General features: G+C 35.0%; 1 protein-coding gene across 1 annotated transcript in view; it reads left to right on the forward strand.

Annotated features, from left to right (window-relative positions):
• Positions 1-5,019: 5,019 nt before the first annotated feature.
• Positions 5,020-17,430, forward strand: part of LOC120328349 (disks large homolog 4-like) — a 48,999-nt gene continuing 36,588 nt past the window's right edge. The window contains exons 1-3 of the mRNA XM_039394810.2: positions 5,020-5,144; positions 5,675-5,806; positions 7,024-7,229. Of these exons, the coding sequence (XP_039250744.2) occupies positions 5,126-5,144; positions 5,675-5,806; positions 7,024-7,229 (357 nt within the window). The 5' untranslated portion in view covers positions 5,020-5,125. The remainder of the gene's footprint in view (positions 5,145-5,674; positions 5,807-7,023; positions 7,230-17,430) is intronic.

The raw sequence follows: 17,430 nt of genomic DNA on the forward strand, positions 1-17,430 counted from the left end.
GGTTTCAGTCTAACGATGGACACCGATACTACAACCAGATACAGTTGCCAATGAAACTTAAGCGAGGCGTAATATTGCGACTTTTGTGATCTGAAAGGAAATTCTGATGGGTAGCCAGCTAGCCGCAACCTTTTGTTTAAAGAATATTATGAGATACGACTTAAGAGTCTAAACTTTTATTTGAGAGGGGTGTAACCCAAGCTAATTTGCAAATAGTATTCATGGTACCAAATGTATCACACACTTTACAGTAATTATAAATTATATTTGAAAAATAAAGCACATCAAAAATGTATTTTCAAAAAACAATTTCTTTAGTCAAAAGGCACACTTGATTCGCAAAAATTTGTGAATGCGCACAGTACACCAATTTGTCTAATGTTTTGATTCCATAGGCAGGATGTTGTGGATCGGTGCTGCTCAGGATGGGATATTTTTGCCTCTAAATGCATATTATGTGTTTCACATGAATCCATCGTGCTCAGATTCGACTGTTTTCAAGGTCTGAAGGCTCCAACAGCCTTATTTTATGGGTACACAAGAGAATTTTCAGTGTGGCATGCATGGGTCAGTTGGAGTCACTAACCTCAAGATATCTATAAGCAAGGATAAGATAACCTGGAAGTAACATTCCATAATTTAGAGTAAAAAATGTATCTGCCTCCACAGCCCTTTCAAATGAAAGATATGATGCCTCGGGGGTAATTTCTATCAAATATTTTACAGTATTATGGTTCTAGTGAAAAGGGGTGTGGGCGTTTTTTTTTAAGTGTGGTAGGTCTAGTCGAAAGACACATTAAATGTTTATGCTAACAACTGCGAATTAATATTGCAACGCATACAAGTTAACAGAATTTGTTGAAATGGTCCTGCCTTTTTCCTTTCTTCAAAATCCTCCTTTTTCGAACTATTCTCTTCTTCTCTGGGGATGGCGAAAATTCAAATATCGATGGAACATGTAAGCAGCTGATAATGGGTTATCTTCCCTTTTCCTGAAAATAAATTAAACACTAATCATCATTTGACAGTGCCAAGTTTGTGTATCAGATCAGTAATAAATTACCTGCTAACTACCAAAATAATCAGACAACACCTTCTGACCATTAATGAAGATTTCTTTCAATTTAAAACGCAACTATGCCTACCAATGTGGGTAGTTTTTAGGATAGAATTTATCTGTGGTTGGGGACAGATTGCAAGGTGCAACATCGTACGATTACCATTCTATGTCGGGATTAGTTAGTCAGTTATTTGTTTTAGAAGCATGGACTTGATGGTGGGGTATGTCGTAATCGCCCAGCGGTCGTATGAACCACCCTCAGTGGGAGGAGCTGCAATCTCCTCGTCCCCTCGCACATAACTATCCCCGCATGGGATTGGAACCTGTGAAACTCCCATCTGCCCATGGGGATCAGAGATGCGGTGGCGAGCGTATTCTCAGATGGAAAATTCAATTGAATTCTGGTTATTTTTTGCATTAGCACTGGCATTAAACTTTAGTTATCTATTCAAATTTTCACAATTACTAATAGATTACCTGCTAACTAGGGAAACAATACCTTATGGCAATTATTGATTAATACCTTACACGAGTCAAGTCTGCAAGTAGGCCTAAGCCTACCAATAACAATAGTTTGTCATCTGCTTTCCATTGAAATGAGGGAGCTTATGAATATTTAAAAAAATTGATAACGGCACATCATGACTCACCATCAACGAAGTGCTGTCCGCAAACAGTGAAACACGAGTAAGATGGCTTCTGGACTTGACACCAAGCAGTCCTGCCAATAGATGATATCCACATTGCGCGACGTTCCGGATCTTTTGAAAACAGTGGAATATAGCTGAAGTTCCATTTCGTTGTCTATACTATACGTACAGCCAGCGGAACAATACGAAATAACCATTTTCAACAGCCAAACAAAACGGAAACGTATAATCCGACTTGCAACTGACAGGAGCCAAATGGACGTTTTTGTTTTATTGCCGTCCAGTAACAAGGTCACGTGACCCGTGCAAGTCCTCTATAAAGGGGTTTAGTCAGAAAATTACAAGCATTCGTGGCTCCAAATACTTGAGAGATCAGACTATACAATATAGACCGGTATGAGTGAAATGTTAGGTGAACTTGTTAACCTTTTGATTCAATACGCAAATAAAAGTGAATGAGCAATAGTATGTTACAGCAATGAGTATATATCCTCACTGATTAAAAAAATCTAAATGGAGGTGCATGAACTATTTGAAACCATAAAGGTTAGGTAAACATGCAATTTCGGCAAATGGGCAACTACGTATCGTGCTGAATTAATAACTTCGTAGTATTTGACAAAAGCTGGCTTTTCCAGATGTACTTAACAGTGCGATGCCCGGGTGTGATATACAACAATAGTATTCACCTTACCTTTTTCCGATTTCTTTTTACCTCAACTTTCCAAAATATCATTAAAATTGATAACAACTGTCAAAGCAGGCACGAACACCATTTGTGCTATACCTTGAAAACAGCACACATCCGCTCGTTTTCGTCTCGTCAAGTATGTGCATTGGAGCGTGCTATTGGATACGATCTTCGGCCAAAAATGCCGGAGTTGCGCATCATGTTGTTTAATGTCATTGGTCCCACAGTCCCACTTTTTAACGTCTTGTCCCGGCGTCCCGACCGGTCAGTCAAAAGTCCCGCTTTGGCGTTCAGCCAGCGAGCATAATACACCAACGTTAACAATTAGCAAGTTCTTATGAAGCCGATGTAAATCGGTGTCATCAATGACGTCACAAATGTCGTTTTTTTTTTCTTAGGCCTTATTAATGGAATTTGCCACTGACCAGTGATAAAAGTAATAAAACGAATTTGATTCCATTAGTTTTCATGAAAACGGTGCTAAAGGAAATTTATGGGAGTAGAAAAAGCACATACAGATATTGAGGATAACACCGATTACAAAATTCGCATCGACCTCTAAACGACTTCCAGTGAAGTTAATTCGCCCACTGATATTTCAATTATTATATTCGTCCGAAACTTCATGCTCGATAAAGATAGGATGTGTTTTATTCCCAGAAACTTCGCAATTCAGCAGTACGGTAACCCATGTAAAAAGACACAAACGGCGGCTTGTTCGTTTCAGTAGAGATGTATGGCCTTCTGTTTTCTTCACGATTCAATTTTAGTATTTACAGATTTAATACCCAAATTACGAATATAATATTGTGCAGTGACATATATCACCGTCTTGATTCGCCATGTTGAGTATTGTATTTAAAATTCGCGTATTACGCGAAGTGTGAGATATAATCGTGGTTTGTTTTATCCCGCTGCCAAGTATACCGTAGGTATTAGAGCTGTAGTACGTGGTTCAAAGAGCCGAGTTCAAAAATGCTCGCTAGCTGTGTGATGCCTCTATAATTGATGGACAAAATGGTCAGATGCTCAGTCAATCTATTAAATACAGAAAATAGGTTTTGGAACCTAAAGTCTGAATGTTGTTATAATTGATAAATCTGTACTAATAGATTTTGTATCTTTTTCATGTAGTCCAAAATCCGATCAAATATTTTTCAGTGTCTGATATAAAGTCCCTAAGCCTCAAGTTGCAAGTGCAGGAGTACAGGGGTCCTAATCCTGCAATCTCATTCTTGCATTGGGTCTAGTATAGTTTATTACCACAAGTACTTCCAGTGGGCGTAGCATAACGATTTATGCATATGTTATTCCTAACCCTCACCTGACTATGCCATCCAAAAATTACGTCACAAAATTACGTCATAGGGATTGCCAAAGTATGATTACGATTGCCCGAAATGGCATCTGCGCCGCCGATAAGAACTTGCTAAAGTCTCTCTCTTATCGCGATCGTTGCGACGAGAAAACGAGAGAAATAGCTTGCTCGATTTCGGGTTATCGTCTGCGCGTTTTGGACGACCATCCGCATACTTCGGTGGGCCTTATTACGCCACTGTGACGTCGGAATGACGTAATTTTTCGCTGACGTAGTCATGTGGGGGTTAGGATTGACATATGCAAAAATTGTTGAGCCAGGCCAACTAGAAGTGGATGTGGTACTAAACTATACCAGACCCCTTGCATTTTCGAGTCAGTATATTTTATAAACAACAGTGAAATGGATAAAGGAAAACTTAAAGTTCCTGTCTAGTGTCAGAGTGTTAGACCAGCATTATTTTGTAAATCGAATAGAATTAAATCGATAATATTTACCTAGGCATCAACACTAAACAATCTCTTGTTATTGGCGCAACAAGCTATTGAATATTCGGTTTTCCCATATCACATAAATTCATGCTGTCATGGGATAATCTTATTTCACCAGAATATTTTTGAGTCAATTCAAGTTTCGCTGGTGGTGTTCAGTAAGTTTGAGTAACCTGAAATACCTTCATTTAGATCAGTGCTTAGGTCGCATCCCAAAGCTGGGTCACTTGGAAATTTTGGGGTCGCTTAGTTTTTAACAAAGGCGATACAGTTATTGATTTTATCTTTGTAGTGAATTGAATTGTTTATTTTGGACCAAGTCTGTACATATTGAAGTGTTGCTCAATAGTAGTCTTAAGTGTATATATGTCTGTATGTGGGAAGTATCATGAACTAAAAGCTTAAATCTATTTTGCCTAAGAAATCCACGTACAGACGTACAATTTCAAAAATTTGTGATAAGAAACCAATACTAATGTTTTTTCATATTGGTAATTTCAATTGTAGGCATAGATGCACCACTTGTCGTTTGGTATCTAAACATATCTTTGGGTTGCAAGATTCAACAAACTTTTTCTTTCAAGATTCAACAAACTTTTTTTTTTATTTTTTTGAAAAATTCAGATCACTTGAAAAGAGTTTTGGTTATCACTGATTTAGATAACTCATGTCATTGAAAAAGTGACCAGTGTTCGACTCATTGTACTAGAGTCTTTAAATTGGATATGATTATGTTATTGCATTTCGCTGTTTCATATGTCCTGAATTTTTGTGGTCCAATGTTTCCTTCTTTCATTGATATCAAATTTTCAGGGTATTTTTGAAATTTCAGTTACAGAACCCACACGGAGTAATGTACCTCCCATTTTATGTTTCTATGATATTACTATATTCGGGACGTGACTGAAGTTGAAGATGCCTGTAAGAAAGCAAGGTAAAGATATTTGTATGGTTCTATGGACCACAATTCAGTCAGATTCATTATGTCTTGGAGACCTGACCAGCCATGTGTTAGAATACTATCTTTATGCTCATACAGTCTTATAGTTAATTCCAGTGGTTCTCAAACAACGTGGGCATAGACAATTTCTTGGGGAGCGTGAAGCTAATTAAAAATAAAAAATATTTGTTAGATTTGATCTTGCTTGCCCCTGTTTGTTTTAAAAACTTTACATTCATTCCATTATTTACATTCCATTCACATATTTTCAATGTTTTGTTTTTAACAAAACATACTTTCCTCCTACTATCTGTTATTTGTAGCCTATTGTTAGCTAGTTATTTTGAGGTTGGGCGCGAGACTAGACAAATTCTGAAAGGACTTAAAAAGTTTAAAGAACCACTGGTTTATTCTATAGTGAACTGCTAAGAACTTAAAAATTAAGATTTTCTGAGAATATTAGCTTTTCAAAGGTGCTCACGATTTATTTTATTACCAATCAATTTTTTTCTAAATGTTTTTAGATGCTGACCGTGCTCTTGCCCTTCTGAAGCAATATCATTTAAAACTGAACAAACCTGATGATAGTCAGCTAAGAGATGCACTTGAAAAAGTCATGGATATTTTTAGAAGTGATTTATTTTACGCTCTCTTAGGTATGTAATATATTTGACCATTTTACCAAATTAAAATTCTGTTTTAGTGCTTGAATATCATTAAATTTTTTTATATTCAACTGTTCTTTTACAACATATTAGTCAATTTGAACATGCATGATCTAAGAAAAAAAGTCATTTCATTTTTTTTTTCAAAGATTTTGGAGCTTGACTGTCATAAATTCAAATTTTGGATCTCATTATTTTTTATCACTGCTCAATGTTTTTATCATTTTATAATATATTGTGATGCTTTTACTTGTTTGTCTTACTATGTATAATTTCCATGAAAGGTTTCACATGTTTGTTTCTAACAAAGCTGTGCTAAACCGGCTACTTGAGAGGGGTGTGTGTTGTGAAACATAACTGGCATTGCTTACCTAGTTACAACCATGTTGAGGGGATGGATAAGTGATCCCTGACTAATGGCACCACCATATCTGAGTCAAATATCCACAATAGTGATTGATTAATCATAACAAGACTTGAAAGCTACAATAATATCAGAATACATGATTTACTCAAAATTTTTTTTTGAATTGATCTACCATAGTTTTGTCAATATACTAGATGTGCTGAATTTATTTTGTTTGGTTTGCAATGATTTTTTAACATCTATTTAACAACTTCCACTCATGATTATTTGTTCAGATTCATTGATGGAATATTTAAAAAATTGAAATGCGTTTTGTTTTAAACTAGGTTTCCTACCTACTTTTTATATTAAGTTCATACTTAATATAAAACTGATATTATCTTATCACATCGACTATCACTGAGATAGTAAGTTTATTGAAGAAGGGATAGATGTTTTTTAAATGGATGCCACATTTAGTCAAGTATGTAGATTGAGCCTCCATGAGTTGTAATGAATTATCTTATGTGGCTATCACAGTTTTGTCAGCAGTCGATTCACACTTTGTTTGTTTTACTTGTGCTCTATCTATGCTATCATCCTTGAGGGTATAGTTCACTCAACTGGTTAGACATGAGAACAATTTTAACAATTTTTTAACTGCACTTTTGTTCATCAAACCTTGGGTTTATGATTTGTAAGTATGGTTCAATGAGGGAAACTACATTTTTTTACCTAAAGTATGAAAAAATATAAATTTTGGTGATTATAGGCCTACATGTAGGGGTGCTGTTTAGGATGGGATGACACAGTTTGTTTCATCTGAAAAGGTGTGAATATTACCTTATTATATTTTGTTCAGATATTCACGAATATTATGAACTGACTATAAAAGAGTCTTCAAAACATTTGGAGCAATACTATCATCAGCAACCTGCTTCAAACAACTACGGCTCTATTAGTGGAGTCAAGGAAGATGGAAATTTACCAACAGAAGAATTCAGAACAAACCGTGATCATGTTCGGAGAGAATATCAGCTCAGTACCAGTGCCCTTACAATGGAACATGTGAGTAGCTGCTATGGCCTCCTATACCTTCTTGTGTATATAAATTCAAAATGGGAGATTTGAGCATTTAGTAATTTTTTTATAGATTATTGTTTAGTCTTTGTTTTCATGTCCCGATATTCGCTATATTTGTTTGAAATAGGTTATTTCTTCAGCTAAAAAAAGGCTTAGAAATAAATTTTATATTTTATTTTTTAAATGTAATTATGCAAATATGCTTTTTTGAATATCTTGTGTAAAGATGTCTGAAGAATTCAAATGAAATGAGTCTAAAAAACAGTTAAAATTTCTATTATTCAAAGAGAAATCATGTTCAAGATTTGCGTAATCAAATGACTGTTTTTTGTGAAATTTATTGTTTTTAGAAGAAAAGCCATTTAGAATATTCTATATTAAAATTTGCCAAATCAGAATCCCAGAATATCAATATTGGATAAAACTTTATACTTGTAAGCCTATTTATTTATTGCTTCATATAACTAGCTGAATTGCACAGAATTCCAAATTCATATCCGTGGTACAGTGCCAAATACCATCTGTAACCCTTCAGGATTCTAAAAATTATATACAAACATGAAACTGCAGCAGTTAATTGCACTCATTGTGCAGGCTTGTTTCTAAATATGGATATAAGGGAAAATGCAGACTTCGTGTAAGACCTGCGCAGTTTTGCAACTCTTTAGTAACAAGTTGGCTAAAATGACTTCATCATGAACATTTTTTATAACTTCCTATCTATAGTGAATTCAGTTGTCAAACTCATGCAACACAGAATAACTGATTGAGCTATGCAGTGCATTGACAGCTTGACACAAATGACACAAATACCTGTATCTGCCACTCACTTATGTTGTATTAGGAATTCCCACTGGGTAAGAAGACATGCTTTGACATTAAAAGGACGGCATTATTCCTAAGATTGATATGTTCAAGATGATTTTTTATTGAAATTTCAGTTCTTTGAAACATGAAATACACTCACCCAATGGAAGAAAAACAAATTTGCTATCATATTTTAAGATTCTTTGAATCTTTTTTTCTTGCTAATTGGAATTTGCATTTTTTTGATGAGTCTTCTTGTCTTATAATATTGTTGCGGTATTTGCCAAAGCTTTTTACATCCATTTACTATGCAGTGTCAATGGGGATTAGATTGGCAGAGGACTGACAGTGCCAGGTTGCTTTTGACAGGTGCCTGTTGCAGACTGTTGAATAATTTATCCCCATTATAGCCTGGTTGTTGTGTGCAAAAATATCTTTTCTCCTGGAATGTTTTCAATTCTTAGAAATATTTTTTCAATCTTGGCCACTTTTCTAATTTATAGTTACTGCCAAGGGTATTTTATTTCGCAAGAAAGTATAATATTCCATTAGAATATAATGGAAATATGTCAAAGGCATCCTTATTCAAAACAACACTTGACATTGAATGGCTTTAGTACTACTGGGCTTATTTTTTGATCACTTCATAGGTTTAATAATTCTAAATCTTACCTTAATCCTGAATTGTAAAAAAAATGAGTAATTTATTCATTTTTTGGGCTTCGGATTTATCAATACACCCAAATATTCTTTTGTTTTTTTTTTTGCTGTAAAAATATTATATTGGCACTGTAGATAACAGCAACTTGTTTTTAAATATTCATTTGCCATTTTTTCCATCTTAATTTCTGTTGTTTCACTGTTGCACACTTTTGGGAGTTGGGTTTAATAATATAAAAAAGTCCCTACATTTCATCACTTCATACAGTGACAGAAGACAAATATGTTTGGGTGTTTCTTCACTTTGTGTTTTACATCTATATTCAGTTATCCCATTACTTCTATGGAAGACAAAAGGTTGATATATTTGTCTGATTTCATAGTGTATTTGATGTGTTCGTGATAGTTTGAGGATTGGAGTTGGAACCTCATTTATGATATTAATATAGACTTACGGTAATTTTAATATTAAGATATATAATATGTATATGTTTGATAATATAGGCCTGTATATTTGTGAAACTACATATATCGGACCAGGCTAAAATATCTCCAAAGAGTTGTAACAGAAAGAAGAATTTCAAAGTGAATCTAACCACTGAGAAATCATATGAAACAAAAATGTCCAGTCTTGATATTTCATAATCAATTGCTATTTTTAAATTTTCCAGTAAGCTTTTTACTTCTCTTTTAACCTCATTTCTGATCAGAGTCATCTCCACAAATCTGTAGAAGTAGAAATACAATTTCACTAATTTAATTAATCTTCAGTTCCAACTGATAATGATATATTTTGATTCTATGCATAACTAATTTAACCAGCTTCTAGTTCAAATTATGGATGGGCAGCACACTCTAAGCCAGGTGTCTCCAACACGTGGCCCGCCAGCCATTTTTTTGCGGCCCGCGTCTTGATTTGGATTTTTCCACTAAAAACTAAAATAGTACGATGTCAACTTTCATCGTGTCATTTATGATCAAGAGTCCGGTCCGACGAACTGTAAAAAGTGGAGCAAAAATTTCCCACTGTTATTCCACTTTACCACGTTCATGTTTTTTTTTACTCTATTGTTACAATTCAATAATTCATTTCGCAAGTTCATTGTGACGAAATAAACAAGTTTCGGTCCATTCATTATGCCCGAAGAAAGATTTGCGAAGCTAATTGCACATTCACGTTGCATACCTGCGATGTTTGGCAGTTTATATATTTGCGAGCATTTTTTCTCAACTATGAAAGTTAGCCCTCCGCATACGACTAATGGACGAGCATTTGCATGCTGTCTTAAGACAAGCAAACCAACCCAAATAAGGCCAAACATCTAAACCAAATATCTAGCACAAGTAAATGAATATGTTTCATGTCTCGTTTGCTGTAAGATTCAAGTGTAATTTCAACACATTGCATTCAGATACTCAGATTTTGTACCTAGTCTCTTGGTTTGCGGCCCGCATAGCCAATAAATTCCAAAAAGTGGCCCGCGACATGTTTTGAGTTGGAGACCCCTGCTCTAAGGAAAATGTCATGATACTAGACTTGAATAAAAGAATGAATAAAAATTAGTTATTCAGTTAAATACAGGGATCATTTGTTAAGTTGAATTACTATTTTAATTCTATAATGAGATTATGGTAAGGATGCTTTATTTTGGAAACTAAGTTATTTTCTTGAATTCTTGCTATGCGAAATGTACCTGAAAAAATACATCTAAAAGGTTTCGAGTGCCATGTTGCAGGGTGGATTCTGCATGTATTATTTCAGCAAAAACTAAAAAAATTAAAAGATTTTGAGAGACATGCTTTCTTCTGCTATTTTATGTTTTTATTCTGTATGACTTTAAGATTGACATGCTTTGTTTGTTGATTGATGGCTGGTCCGAGTTGAGAATAATCTACTCAAGTCAAGCATTTAAAATGATTCTTGAGGATCTATTGTCTACAATGAGAAGTGAAGTGTTACCCATTCAATTCCAACCAGTTTGATCTCGATAATAATAACACTCACGGTAATTTCCTAATCAACATCTACAGTTGAATATTGATCGAATCAGAAAATTATGTTTTCCAACACTTCTGCAATAAATTAACTGGATTTTAAAATCTTGATATTGTTGTACAAGCTTGTTCGTGCTCATGGGTAAATTTGTTATTCTGTACTTACTGTACCTTACCAGTTACCACTCAATTAATTTTGCCAGAGGTTTCTGACTTATTAACCCCAGTCTTATGTTTTATCGAGTACATAACATGCTTGACTGCCGCTATTTTCCCACTTATTTAGAATAGAACTTGATTAAAATAAAGCCCATTGTATAATTTGATTTAGTAACTACAATAAATTGTAATAGGTTTATTATCCATAATTGATCAATTTATTCCAGATCACTGCTTATAAAGGATAGTTTAAACTTGGAAAAAATATTGTATGATTCTGAATAGAAATGTGATTATAAATTAATAAATAGTGTAATAATAGTAATAGCGCATTATAAATAGTGTATTACCCAATACCCACCACTATTAACGGTACTCCTGAATGCCAAGATGGCGGACACCATAATGTAGTATGTGTACCGAGTTAAGGTTAGGCCATGATTTTAGGTACAAATTCTACAGAAGCCACTTGGCTAGTCCCCGAACTCGTAGTAGAACTAAAATAAGGAAAATTGGAATAAAATTATGGCCTAACCCTAACCTGGTACACATTCTACGTTCCTGTGCCCGCCATCTTGGTACGCATACTTCAGGAGTACTCTACTAACTACTATAGGATACCGTAATTGCACTAATATTTACTCTATTTTTCATAGCATTGCCTAACGGTTAATGTTTTAAAATTTATTGGTTAATCTTTTAAAATTTTATTAGCTAACATTGCGGTCCAAGTGAGATCATTAAAATTTATACAAGCAGTCAGATTTGAATACCAGTGAGTGTATAGTGTTGAAGTACTTTAAATTTAATATTGTTTACTGAACCACCAAAAAGGAATTTATTTATAAGATTGATTTGAAACGGTTGTAAAGCCAATACTGTGGATTAGATGGAATGCGTATTATATACTGATAAATTCACGGCATGTCCCACAATAAAATTTATAAATGTAAATAGATGGGACAATATATTCTGTTTTGTACTATGTGAAATTTGTACAAAATAACCGTACAAAATATCTCGAGCAGGGGTCACCAAACTTCTTTTTACCGCGGTCCGGGTATGACTCAAACTGTGTTGAAACGGCCGGACAAATATTTTTGTCAATGCAATACAATAAATTCACAAAAATTGGGAAATTTATTCAACAATATATATTCTACATTTCTGAAGACTTGAATATTAAATTTTATATATATCGCAGGATATAAATCGAGAACATCCTATAAGAAAACAAATATACAAGTTTCTATATATAGACGACAATCTTGAGTTTAGCCGTTATCAAAACGTTGCAGTCGTGAATTAGGAATGTTACAAAATCCGGTTTTTCACGCCAAAAAATGTACGCATCACATCTGCTAAGTACCTTTACGCCGTGTCGGAATACGGCTCATACAAACACTACTGACTGCCTGCTGTAGCATGGAATTCCGTGAAATTTTGGCATAATTTAGATGAAATAAACAACTATTATCTGGTATTTGATTTTTATTCATTAGCGCAGAAATTTTCCAACATTCGGAGCTTTTAAAATTTTCCCCCAAGTTATACGTGGTGCAAATTAATGATATTGTCTATGGACATCAATAAAATTTATGTGGACGTGTGTATTTCTTTGCTAACTTGATACTTAACCAATTTTTATGAAGTTTATACAATCAGAACATCGTTGAACCCACAATGAACCACTGTCAAACTAACATGCACAACTCCAGCGTTTATTTGCGACGATCTTTCGGCGGTGTCAAGACCGTTCACGGCCAGAATAAAATCCTGAAATAGTCTCAATATTCCATAGATGTGACGCAGATCGAAAGATTATTGATTGATATGTGTTTTTTTTCATATTTATTAGTTCTTTTCAAAAAAGTTATACAATCCTTATGGAAAAAATTGGGGATTACAGTACTGTTAGCGCAAAATTCACATTCGACGTTCATTTTAGCACAAAGACGTAAACAGTTTTATCGAATGTACGCGCCACGAGTGCATCTTTCGCAGAAAACGTTGCCTCCCGGTAGAGAATTTTAGCCTATTTTGTCACAGCTATTTCTAGACTAATTTTTCATTATTACTATTAAAACTACAACTCCTAAAGGGGCAAATGATGATTGACTTATTTGATTCATAATTAAATTTCCCAAACACAACCAAAACTAACGAATAGCATTCAAAATCGCAAAAAAAACGAAGTATTGTTTACTTACAACCACGACTGAAAATCTGTCAGGGTGACGAAAGTATCTGAGCGGATGCGGAAAGGCCCATTATTACGTCACTTTTTTGCATCTTGCTGATTGGCCAATGTTACGAAATAAACAAGGAAGACGATGCTTGGGAAAATTTTTCTTGGAAAAATATTTGGCCATTTTTGCGTGTTATTGCGGACCGGATCCGGCCCGCGGGCCGTAGTTTGGTGACCCCTGCTCTTGAGTCTCAAGTCGGTTCAAATCATTAAATAGCGTTTCATTTATTGTGACTATCACATATCCGTACTTGTCTGGCACAGGGTAACAGAAAAAATTCGTGTGACAGAGTAATCGACTCAGGAAGTAATTTTCACCAGATCGTTAGATGGCAGTGTGCACTAGCCAATGCAAACAAGATTTGAACACAATTTCTGTCCCCAATACTTGTTGAATAATTTGTTTCAAGTTAATTCACATTTAAGCTTCAACTACACTATACTTTAGTAAAAATTCTTTTTATTATTGATTGTTATTTCATATGTTATGGAAGCATATATTAACCCACGAGCGATTATGCCATCGCGAAGCGAAAATGAACAAACGATTTCATTTTTATGCAATTATCGGGTAGTATATTATTCATAGCTACATCTCAGGCCCACCATAGATGTTTTAATCTAAATCCATTTGTATCAGCCTCGACTACTCGACTTCCCCAATGAAATATACTCGCGTTTGGTCGTCTTTGTGGAAGGTCAAGTATTACTGCATATTATTACTGCAAGGTGGTCCGATTCCGACCTATACGAACCTTTCACAACCGCGCCTTTTGATAGACAAATTTTTACTTGTTTGGAAATTATTCAAAAAAACTGATATTATCGTTAAATATGAGATGAAGTTCTCGTGTGTGTGAACTGAGCGTCGGTTATCTAATTTTGATATCTCCCAATACTGACGTCATTGTCTGCACCAAAGAGTGCTATTTAATGATTTAATCATAATGTTTGAAATATAAAAATTCTGTTGTAAATGATACATAGAAATTTGTTTTGCATTATTTGATATCGAGTGGGGTTTCAGTTCATAATCATCGCTGTAGGAATGGAACCTTCATGTTGTAGTTAGGTTAATCACAATTGCGAATCACGATGTTGACGTTCTCGTATCGCTGTCGAGATTAGACCATATGACATAGGTTCCTTAAAGTGCTCCATAGAGACCCACGGGGATCCCAGGGATGAACCTACATCCACGAGCTATTCGTTTACTTATTCGTTTAATTAAAGTAATTTTAATCTACTCAGGAACATTAATCGGTAATTAACAATGCGTCTTCGTGTTTTTAATTTTCATAAATTTATTGTGGGGTTCCGTAAATAATAGTCATCGTCAATGTCGTCATGGGCTCCATAACATCAAAAGTTGAGAACCTCTTCCTTGCATTAGACAAAAAGGTTTTGCTTCACACATAGGAAGGCATCGGAGTTTCATGGATATTTATGATAACGGTCATATCATTCATTCCCTCGCTGTGAATCATTGCAACGTTTTCCATGGACTTGGCGCCGTATTCTCAAATTACGTAATGTTATGGATCTCTATTCTCCGAGATGTAATTATGAGGGTTTGTTGACCTTTTATCCTGTTGTAACTTCATCTATATTTTATGAAACAGCAAGGCGGTGCGTTTAAAAACTCGATTACTAATTTGTGAAATTGAAACGAATAACTGTTAAATTTATGAATATGACTCTTCAAAAATAAACATTGTCTGTGGGTTTTCACATATTTACTAATTAATATTTGTCGCTCGCTGACTCACAATTCCCGTCGGAATGTGGCTTTCTGCAATGGATAAGATAAACGCACTATTTTGCGAATTGATGTGTGCGTGAAAAATTCTCCTCAAGTCTGAGCACTTCAATCGAACTTCAATGCGGACATCAACTTTCTTGAACGCGCGTTTTGAGCAATTGTTCTATATACCGTAATCTAGTTCTAGGGTTGCCTTATCGTCTAATTCACCAATGCGCCATATTTGAACTACGTTTATTTTGTAACATAATTAATTCATCAATTTTAGATGCAGTTGTATGCGCGGCGAAATATCGTCAATAAATTTTTCAGATGTCCGACATTCCAGTCAACTACCAAATTAGACAGGTAACTTACCACCAGTGAAATTATATTGAAGGATTACTGGAGTAACATGAGGCTATCCTTGTACTGTCATTAATATGGCTTAATATAATATCTCTTGCTCTGGTCGAAATATGTGATTGCATTTGCATATACCGCTTCCATTCCGAGATGTGGAATTCAGAACATGGGTGCAAGCCACATAATATAGTAATAATTAGTGACACATGCCGTAAGTTTGAACAAAAATACTGCGATATTTCGTCGATAAGACGCTCGATTATGATCGTGAAGGCATGAAATCCATCTTAAGTCATCTTGATGTTTGTCACGTCAAATAATAAATTTCATAAATTTATTTTTTTATTAGAAATTTCGAAATATAGCCAAACTTTGAAAACGAACTACACTAGCACGAACTTACACTTACATTTAACGTCGAGTCTACACTTTTGTCGTTAGATCGTTTGTTAGATCGTGTTTTATAATGCTCACAATTTTCCATATATCGATAACCTAATTGAATTTTGAATAATATAAGTAATAAACGAAAACTCGCGTTGTCGCAACATGAGACGGAAAAAATAATACCGTACCGTCCCGGGAAACACTCGTAATTGGTGTTTTTACCGCACTTTGCCAATATCGGTGACTAAAAAATCGTTTATTTCCACTCATTTTATAAGTCGAGATATAATTTATTAGTTCAAGTGTACTCCGGTAGTGTGTGTACCAGGTAAGGGTTAAGCCATAATTTTATTCCAATATACGTTATTTTAGTTCGGGGACTGTCTGCGTCGGCCAAGTGAATATACCCCTCAATATCTTTACACAACTTGATCTAACGTAGGCGAACAAATTTTGTTACCTCCATATTGGTTGGTACACACGTTCTGGAGCGCCAATTCAAGTATTTATATTTATAACCGTAGTACAATAAGAAGCCTACATTGTAAGTGCGAGTGCCTTTCTTTCACAAACATACGTTCAAAGTGTCGCTTTTCTCATTATTTTTCCAAAATATGTTTAGACCTATTAATAATATTATTTGATACTCAATACCATGAACTGTAACCGCCAACCAAAAACATATTGGAATCCGCCGCTTTGAAGATCACTTTTATATAAAAAAAATGTAAGATGCAGTTCAAGCGTAATCGTCGTGCCAACAATTTTTTTCTCTTTTTGTCAATTCTCATGGACATCGTAGGATGACGTCTGCGCATGTTGTAGTTAGAAAACACAAATTCGAATTTCCTGCATCTGCGTCAGTTTGGGAGATCGAAGTACAAACACCCCTTATTATCGACCATAGAAAAGACATGGCAAGTTAGGTTCTTTAAACTTGATGCATTATTTATATTTATCGATCCACGGCACGTATTTAGGCTTTCTCTAATGGACTACGCACACTCACACTGTCATAGCGGAGCCTGTGAAACCAGATCGACCGCAAATCGCCTTTTTATTGCCGGTTATGATTGGGCCACGTATGAGTTACAGTTATACACGAGATTGTGATGTCGTCAGTGGACTCTACCATATGCGTGTCTAGAAATTGTAACGGCAACAGACTTCGGTCTGTAGAAAATTAGGTAATCTCTGTGGACTGGTATAGATAGGTAAAGATGAGGCGCAAAGAACTTGATGGAATTTGGATTGAGACAACGGAGCGCCAGATTTAATAACTTATGGAATTCGGAAAATTAAACGCGTTTTGAAAGTGGAAGCGGCAATGTTTTTACGTCGAGTATATGGGAATTTTATTTTTGAAACCGTTAATATTACGTAGAGTAGTTGGAAGGTATAAACAGTAGGCGATTTAGAACAGAACGGGAAAGACACGACATTGTCCCGTAAACAAATTCAAAATCGTGTTCTTTTCACGATCGAAATTTTCTGGACTGATGAGCTGACGGTCCAATCCGAAATGACAAATATTTTAACGTTTCAAAATTCCGACCAGCTTTTAATATTCCAAGTGGTTTGTTTGTTCAGAAAAAAAAAAGATAAGCCGATGTATGTTGATGCTACTAATCACTGTTGTAAAAGTAGTCTGTCCTACTGAAGTTTTTTCAGTTTTGGCGTATTCATTCGAACATAATATATAGTCAGGATATGGTAGGCGTCTGCATAGTTTTTTCTGAGATTATGTCCATATCTTGTACTTCGATGTGACGAACGATGCCGTGTCGAGTCAAGTGGCACATATGGATTAAATCGCCAATTAG

The sequence above is a fragment of the Styela clava genome, chromosome 7 (genome assembly GCF_964204865.1).
Source record: "Styela clava chromosome 7, kaStyClav1.hap1.2, whole genome shotgun sequence".
Classification (NCBI taxonomy): Eukaryota; Metazoa; Chordata; class Ascidiacea; order Stolidobranchia; family Styelidae; genus Styela; species Styela clava.